The 8,251-nt window shown below is 43.3% G+C and overlaps 1 protein-coding gene across 3 annotated transcripts in view; it reads left to right on the top strand.

Annotated features, from left to right (window-relative positions):
* IL1R1 (interleukin 1 receptor type 1) overlaps positions 1 to 8,251 on the top strand; it is a 100,868-nt gene that overhangs the window by 51,884 nt on the left and 40,733 nt on the right. For 2 of the 3 annotated variants that reach the window (XM_045283898.1, XM_045283901.1), the window contains exons 2-3: positions 2,969 to 3,085; positions 6,728 to 6,794. In XM_045283898.1, the coding sequence (XP_045139833.1) occupies positions 6,734 to 6,794 (61 nt within the window). In that variant the 5' untranslated portion in view covers positions 2,969 to 3,085; positions 6,728 to 6,733. The remainder of the gene's footprint in view (positions 1 to 2,968; positions 3,086 to 6,727; positions 6,795 to 8,251) is intronic. The other variant, XM_045283899.1, reaches the window with a different exon arrangement.

Here is an 8,251-nt window from a genome sequence, read left to right as displayed (position 1 = left end):
ATTTGGGTTTCAGTAATTCCTCTCAGTTACATTGCCCTTGATCACGCCTTACCAGGCCTCCTACACCCTCCTCACCACCGTATGAATCAGTTTTTTAAGTCAAACAAACTTTAGTAAGTTATCTTTGAATAAAGGAGGTGATTTTTTTTAGTATTCTTTCTAGAAAAATAGGTCTCAATCTCTTATTCTAATTCTATTGCTCCTTTTCCTAAGACTCTAGTGTCCTCCACAGCCCCAACTCTTTCTCTAGTCACCTGGGTACGCACTGCTGTCTACTCCTTAAGGAGTATTCTTCCTCCTCATGCATTGCTACATTCTGACCCATGCTCAGTACCCATAATTCTCTTTCTCCTTTGGTTTTAATCCTGACTTTAGTCCATATGGCTTCTAATGCACAGATTGGTGGCTGGTTGGCTGGCTGGATTCCTTTCTTTTTCCTCTATTACTTTCTCTTCTTCCCAACTATTTATTGGGACCTGATCACATGCAAGAGGTACAGGGGAGTCCCTTCTCATAAGGAACCTACTTGTGCTTTGGGGTACCGGTAGGGGGAGATGCTGTTTTCTCCCCTGGTCCAGGGAGCACCAAGACTAACAACCAGGGTCTTGAGTCCCAGAATCAGAAGGGCCAGCTAACCAGATGCATCAGCTGCATTGCTGTGAGTGTATATGCATTTGTGCTATAGAGGAGGAGGCAATATCTACCCTGGTCCTGGTCCCTGGGACAGGCTGATGATGGGAATCCTTCAGAGCTGGTTAGAAGTCACAGAAGGAGCTACCAGACTAGGAAGAATTGAATTCCAGATCGTGAGAGGACCCAGGCACCGCAGAGGCAGTATGCACAGCGGTTACCAATAGGGGAGAGAATAGCTTGTGACGAATCCTAACAGAGCTATTTGCTAGGTAAAAGCAAGTGAGCAGGGGTGAGGGATGATCCTCACTTCCAATGGTCTCAAAGAGGATGTCCTTTGTCTTGAGGACCTCGTACACTGTGGTTGACTTAGGCAATTGCACTTCAGAAGATCTGCAGGTGATTGTGTTAGACTGGGTTCTCTAGAGAGGCAAAGCCAGGGCCCCTTATATGTGTGTGTGTATAGAACAGGATATGTGCTGATAAACAGCTCATACAGTTGTAGAACATATGCCAATAAATGGTTCAGACCATGTATTGGGGTAAGCCCAATCCAGTTCAAGCATGCGGGTCAGGTGGGAAGCTGGAAGCTTCTCCGAAGAAGCAGGAATCAGGAAAACTACACGCTGGTAGTTTTGCAAAGTCTAATTCAAAACGGGCAGGCTGCTGATGGGCACTGTTATCAGCAGGCAAGAGGGCAGCAGGTCCCCGAACCAGATGTGAGATCCAGATAGTTCAGAAGTGAAACTTTTCTATAGAATTTGCTTACAAAGGAGCAGCCCACACGAGGAGTCTGTCTTCCAGTTATATGGCCATTGTGACCCAATCACGGGGACTGCTCGCAGCTCACAGAGTTCACCAGTTTGTGTTAGGTACCATCATGGAGTTGATAACATTGTGTTTGATCACATCATGGGGGATTGCTGCGCAACAAACGAGAACCCTGACCCAGCTGACACAAAATCGACTTCACCACTAAGGTTGGTTTTTGACTGTTGTTTACTGAGCAATGGGAGTCTCTGGGTAGTGCTAATGTCCTTGGCGGTTAGTCAAAGCATTGGAGGTTCCAAGTATACCCGGAGACACCGCCGAAGAAAAATCTCGTTTTCTACTTCCCACGCTCTGACACACGTGGGTTCCTGTGACTTGGAATCAATTCTACAGTAACAGGTTTTAGTGAACAAAGCCGGCTGCTGTGTGGTTCAGAAGTAGTTGGGACGTGGCGACAATGACTCTGTAAGCCCTTTTAGGAAGTGTCTGGAGAAAAGAGGAAGAGGGAGAAAGAAGTAGTTAGGGGGGTATCGATAGTCAACTTTTCTGCCCCAGGCTTTCTGGACTTTCCAAATGAATCCATCTCTCAAGCCTTCCCCTTCTCCTCTCTCGCGTTCTATTTACTTTTCTGTGACACTGTCTCTGTAATCCTCATCTGGGGCTGTCAGCTTTGGAGCAGACTCGTGAGGTGTAGGAGGGCCTGAGGAAGTTAGCCCTTGGAAGGTTGCTGCATTGCTGTTCATATTGATCAGCTGCTCTGCCTCTGATGATCCCATCCATGCTGGTGCTTTCTCATCCATTCAAAGTGAATAATAGTCCCACGTGATAAAGTAAAATATAGATGAATGACTGAAAGGGAACCTGGCCTGCTCTTTAAACCTTCGCCTACTTCCCAATAAAAAGGAGAAAACCAAAAATGAGTAAGAGTCTCCTATTCAGTGATTTTTATCTAAACAAAACATTTGGCATTGAATTAGTCAGGCTACTTTTCATCACTGGGTATTATGTCTGAGGTCTGAGACACACAAAACAAATCTAGAGTCCAAAATATACAAGGAAACCTGCACAATCAGGGAAAGATGGTTAAATGACTATAGAACATAACAGGCTGTCAATCACAACTCAAGTCTCTTGAAGTTATTTATGAATGATGTCATTTGGGGTGTCATACAGTAATACGGTTGATATAAGGAAGACTCAGAATGTGAGCTGAATGGGCTTGCTTTTCAAAAGACCCTGCTCATTTTTTTTTCCCTAGCATCTTGCAGGCTCATTTCAGGCAATACCTTACCTTTTGCTCTCCCAAGCCCTTCAGCTATGAGATGCTTTATTCATTTCTGCATTCATGTGTCTAACAAAAGCAAGCTGCATTTGTGTGATCAAGGATATTTCATGGTTGTCCAATTCTGCATATTGCTAAGCCTGTGATTTGATTTTCTGGAAGTGTTCTGGATACTTGTAACCATCTGAGTCATTGCTAAAATCATTAACAACTTTTCTGATTTTAATATGGTCTTGACATAGATTTTTTTCCTCAAATACCTATCGTGTGTTCTTTATTTTCCAGGTAGATGTCCCCTTAAAAGATGGTGACTCTCTGAGAAACTGGACCACTTAGTACAAGAAAATTTCTCTGCTTCTCTCCAGTTCACATCTGGCTGAAGTCCACAATTCTCAGCATCAGGTGAACCTTGAATATTTTTCCATTGAATGTAAAATGATGGAACATTGTCATTCATTTTCCTTTGGGAAAGTGGCCTGGCTTTATCAGTTTGTAAAAGAAGTTTGCAATGCATTAGGGAGTCCATGACATGGGGTCGTACAGCAGGAGCCCTATTTGTTAGCCTGCACTCCTCATGGTTGGCAGTTCAAAACCACCAGCAGCTTTGTGGTAGAAGGATTGGGCTTTCTACTCTAAGCAATTATAGTCTCAGAAACCCACAAGATGTCACTATGAGTCATCCTTGACTCGATAGTAGTGGGTTTGGAGGGGGTGGTGCCAACGTTGCTGCTCTAGGTAGACCACTGGCTGTAAGACTAGAGGTTGGAATATACACAGAGGTCCTTGAAAATCCCATAGAGTAGTTCTACTTTGAACGCTTCGGGTTCCTGCGAGATGGACACTGAAACCAATACCGTAGCAGCCCACTGGCAGCCATCGGTCACCTACTTTCCCAGAGTGCCAATCTAAGTGTTCTCCAAAGAAACAGAACCAACAGAGATAGAGCCACCACGATATATATAGTAAATATATATCCTATGCACACACATTGCATGTAGAGATGCATACATGTATGTACGTACGTATATATGTATGTATGTATGTGTATACACACATACATGTTGTTGTTGTTATACTTAACCACCCTGTGTGCAACAGAAGGAAACACCGCCCGGTCCTGCACAATCCTTACAACTCTCCCTGTGTTTGAGCTCACACTGTCAATTCAGCTTGTTGAGGGTCTTTCTCTGCTCCTTTCCTTTACCAAGCATGATGCTATTTTCCAGGGACTGGTCTCTTCTGATAACATGTCCAAAGTTCTTGAGAAGTCTTCTCACTTCTAAGGAGCATTCTGGTTGTACTTCTGCCAAGGACTATACATATATATAGTCCTATAAGGTTGTCATGAGCTGGAATCAACTGGCAGCAATAGATTTTATGAGGAAAGCAAGGAGAGAGAGAGAGAGAGAGAGAGAAGGAAGAAGAAGAACATGGAGAAAGAGACAGGGGAAGGAGAGAAGGAGGAGGAGAGGGAGAGGGGAGGGAAGAGGAAGAGAGGTTGATTTAAACAATGGCTCATTTGCTTTTGAGGACAGGCATCTCCAAAATCCACAAGTCACTGGTGGACTAGAAGCCACAGCAGCGTTTCTATGTAAAGTAGACTCGTTCCCCCTTTGAGAAACCTCAGCTTTTGCTTTAAGACCTTCAACTGATTGAGTGAGGACCATTCTGGAGGTAAACTGATTCAAGTGTTAACCCACTGCAAACGAATTGATTCTGACCCAAGGCAACCCTGTATATGGTTTCCAAGGCGGTGAATGTTTACTGGAGTGGGATCACCCCATCCTGATGTACGCATCAAGTAAATCACTGAACATCATCATGAGAAATGGAGAAACATAAATGGATAAATGGAGACAACATCATGATAAATGGAGAAAAGGTTGAAGTTGTCAAGGATTTTGTCTTGCTTGGATTCACAGTCAATGTTCATGAAAGAAGCAGTTAAGAGGTCAAAAGAGGGGTCGCAATTGGTAAATCTGGTAGCAGAGCCTCTTTAGAGTATTGAAAAGCAAAGATGTTATTTTGAGGACTTAGGTGCACCTGACCCAAGCCATGGGATTTTCCATTGCCTCATATGCATGTGAAAGTTGGACACTGAATAAGGAACAGCGAAGAAGAATTCATGTACTTGAATTGTGGTGCTGGAGAAGAATATGGAAAGTACCGTGGACTGCTTAAAGGACAAACCAATCTGTGTTGGAAGAAGTAAGGCCAGAGTGCCCCTTGGAGATCAGGATGACAAGACTTTGTCTTACTTACTGTGGGTATGTTGTCAGGAGAGACCATCTCTGGAGAAGGGCATCATACTAGGTGAAGAGGAGGGGCATCGAAAAAGAGGGCGGCATTTAACGAAATGGATTGACACCGTGACTGCACCAATGGGCTCAGGCGTGGGAACAATTGCAAGGAGGGCGCAGGACCATGCAGCCTTTCAGTCTATTGTGCAGAGGGTCCCTATGTGTCGGAACTGACTTGCTGACACTAACAACGAGGCGCTAATAAGGAGCCTGTGGTTTTAATTAAGTCAGGCCAATGATGGTTATTGTTTCCACTAAAGAGGCATAAAGTGTGAGGTTGACCAAAGTGGAATGGTTGACCGATCTCAGGAGACAGACTGGCCGGGGTGGAGGGAGAGAGTTTCTCTGGGGGTGATGACATCAGGGTAATTGATCTCAGGTTTTTTGCTGCACAGGTTCATGTAGGCACATGACAGTGCTGTTTCCATCACTGTAGTGGGGGACTGGGGATGGGATTGCAAGTGGGGGACTGGAGGAAGGTGAGAGAGGGTGGCCTGGAGTGGGGGCTTGGAACCATTTGGTCGGAGAGCACCCATTTGTTGTGAGCAGCTCATGAGTCACAGATTGGATTTGTGCCAAAGCTGCCTGGTTAATATGAAATTAGAATTGATTATGTAAAACTGTGCAAGACCTGCATGTGGGGTTGAGTCACAGGTTTCCTTAGAAAGGGAAGGAGCCTGCACTCCACATTGACTTGCCAATGTACAATACAATTGGCAATGAGCATGTTCTCTTACAGATTCCCTGTGTTGGGCAAGTGCCACTCCACCCCACCCCACAACAACAAAACCCAGTTACTGTTCCAGGTGACTCTGACTCACGGCAACCCCTATGTATGTGAGAGTAGGGCTGTGCGCTGTACGGTTGACAGTCGCTGATTTTTCACACGCGGGTTGCCAGGCAGTTCTTCTGAGACACCTCTGGGTGGACTTGAATTGTTTGTATCATCCAGAGATTCCAGGTGAATAAATTTTTATTTAATTAAAAGGATCAATGACTTGGCCCTCAGTTTAATATGTAGGTAATCCTGTAGCTGACTATAGATACTATTCTGCAGGTATAGTGGTTTGCATCACATGGAATGGCTGTGAAATTTGAGGTTCTCTCTCTCTCTCTCTCTTTGTTAGCAGATGAATGTATGACTATTGTAGAGATTTTGCTCCAGGCAGCAGAAAATCACTTGATCATATAAGCCGACCTAATTTTAACTTGTATATATAGTTCCTTTCCCCAGTACTTCTAGGTAGTAACTGTGTAAACACTTTTGTGTCTTGCATTATAAAATGAAGGTGTGATCTTTGAGTAGGACCTGAAAGTGTGGCACGTGGGTCCTGACACCTGTGTGTGTCACATGAGGGACAACACTACTCAAGTCGAGGCGAGACTGTTTCTGGGGATTTAGGCTAAAAGCCTGTGCTAGACGGCATATAAATAAACTTTTGGAGGAATTAAAGTGGGATTTCAGAATGGATATGTGCATTGAGACAGATGAAGGTGTTTTTTTAACGTTAGACCATAGAGTTAGTTTCCACTTCTCTTAAAATTCTTTATCTTTCCACTCCCACCTCAACTCAGTAACTTTCAGCCAGAGCTAAACATGATCCCATTAATAATCCACAAGACAATCCTTTCATTGTGAGTCAGGGATAAGGATGGGACAGGTAGGGAATCATGTTAGGTTTTGCAGATTTGCTGTAGTATTAACATTTTTATTTTTGTCTCTTTATTCCATTCTGTTTCCTAGGAGAATATGCAAGTGTTACTCAGGCTTGCTTGTTTCATAGTTCTCATGATGTCGCCTCTCAAGGCTGGTAAGTTCAACATTTCTTTGTGTTTTGACAGCTACACCAAAAGAGTATTTAGAATATATGAAGTAAACCTCAACATCCCTACACAGTGTCACTATGAGACAGAATCGAGTCATGAGTAGTGGGTTTTTGTTTGATTTCTGTTGAAATACAGGAGAGAGAGCTTCATCCTCAAAATAATTGTACTGAGAGACGTTCCGGCTTCAAGTCTTCTCTCATTGAGAAACTGAGGCCCCAAAAGACGAAGAACTTTTTTGCTAACAATTTTACTTTAGATTCTGAACAAGAGCTAAAATATTCAGTCCAACCTTCTTTTCAAGAGCATGAATGCTATGGGACATTCTGGCATGTATTTGGAAGAGGTGTTAATTGTATTCCTTATGAAACACATCTGAAAACTATTAAGAGACAGGTCTGTTCTCTTTCTACTTCTTCGTTTTCCTGTTTCCTTTCTTCCTCTTTTACTACAAATTTATCGAACCTTTATCATGTGTCAGGCACTAGGTGTTGATACAGCAGAAGTGAATAATATTGACAAAAATGCCTATCTGCTTAGAGTTTACAGTCTAGTAGGGGAGGTAGACAATTGCAGGTACAGTTGAGAAGTAAATAAATATGTATATTATAGTGATACATGTGGGCAGGAAGGCAACAGGAAAAGTAGGTATCCAACTAGACTGCAGTGAGATCAGTAGAGACCAGGAAAGGCTTCAATGAGAAGTTGACTTTTGAGTTGAACCTGAGAGTCAGGTTGGGGGTGGTGAAACATTTCGGGCAGCATGTGCAAAACCCCTGAGGCTGGAGAACACCTGGAATATTCCAGGACCTACAGCACCAATGTGGCTGTAGCAGAGTAAGAGTGATAAGAACCGATGAGATAAGTAACTTCATAAGGGGAGGATGATGGAAGGTCGATTGTATAGAACAACTGTTCTCAACCTGTGGGTCCCGACTCCTTTGGGGATGGAACCACCCTTTCACAGGGGTCGCCCAATTCATAACAGTAGCAACATGACAGTTACGAAGTAGCAACAAAAATAATGTTATGGTTGGGGAGTCACCACCACATGAGGAACTTAGGAAGGTTGAGAACCACTGTGCTAGAACCTTATAGGGAGGACTCCAGGGATCTTCATTCAAAATTAAGGGAGGGTGGCCCGACTTACATTTGAACACTTCTAATGTTACATGTTTACATATTTACATAATGACTTACATATTTACATTTCCTATTGAAATGAGAGCAGAGAGAGAGAGAGAGAGAGAGAAAGGTTGAAATAGAAAAACCACTTCAAAGCTATTGAAATAATCCAGCGAGCTATCATAGTAATTTTTTCCAGGCCAAAAATTGATGGTATTTCGTATAAGGGTGGTAACGAGAAATGAAGAGTAACCACATTTTGGATATATTTTGCGTGTAGAGTCACACGCATTTGCAGATGGATTAGATGTTATGTGCG

Source organism: Echinops telfairi, unplaced genomic scaffold (assembly GCF_000313985.2).
Source record: "Echinops telfairi isolate 266 unplaced genomic scaffold, ASM31398v2 ScPeMD7_7467;HRSCAF=8505_1, whole genome shotgun sequence".
NCBI lineage: Eukaryota > Metazoa > Chordata > Mammalia > Afrosoricida > Tenrecidae > Echinops > Echinops telfairi.
The sequence above is the reverse complement of the archived record's forward strand: the minus strand, read 5'-3'. Positions and strand labels throughout refer to the sequence as shown.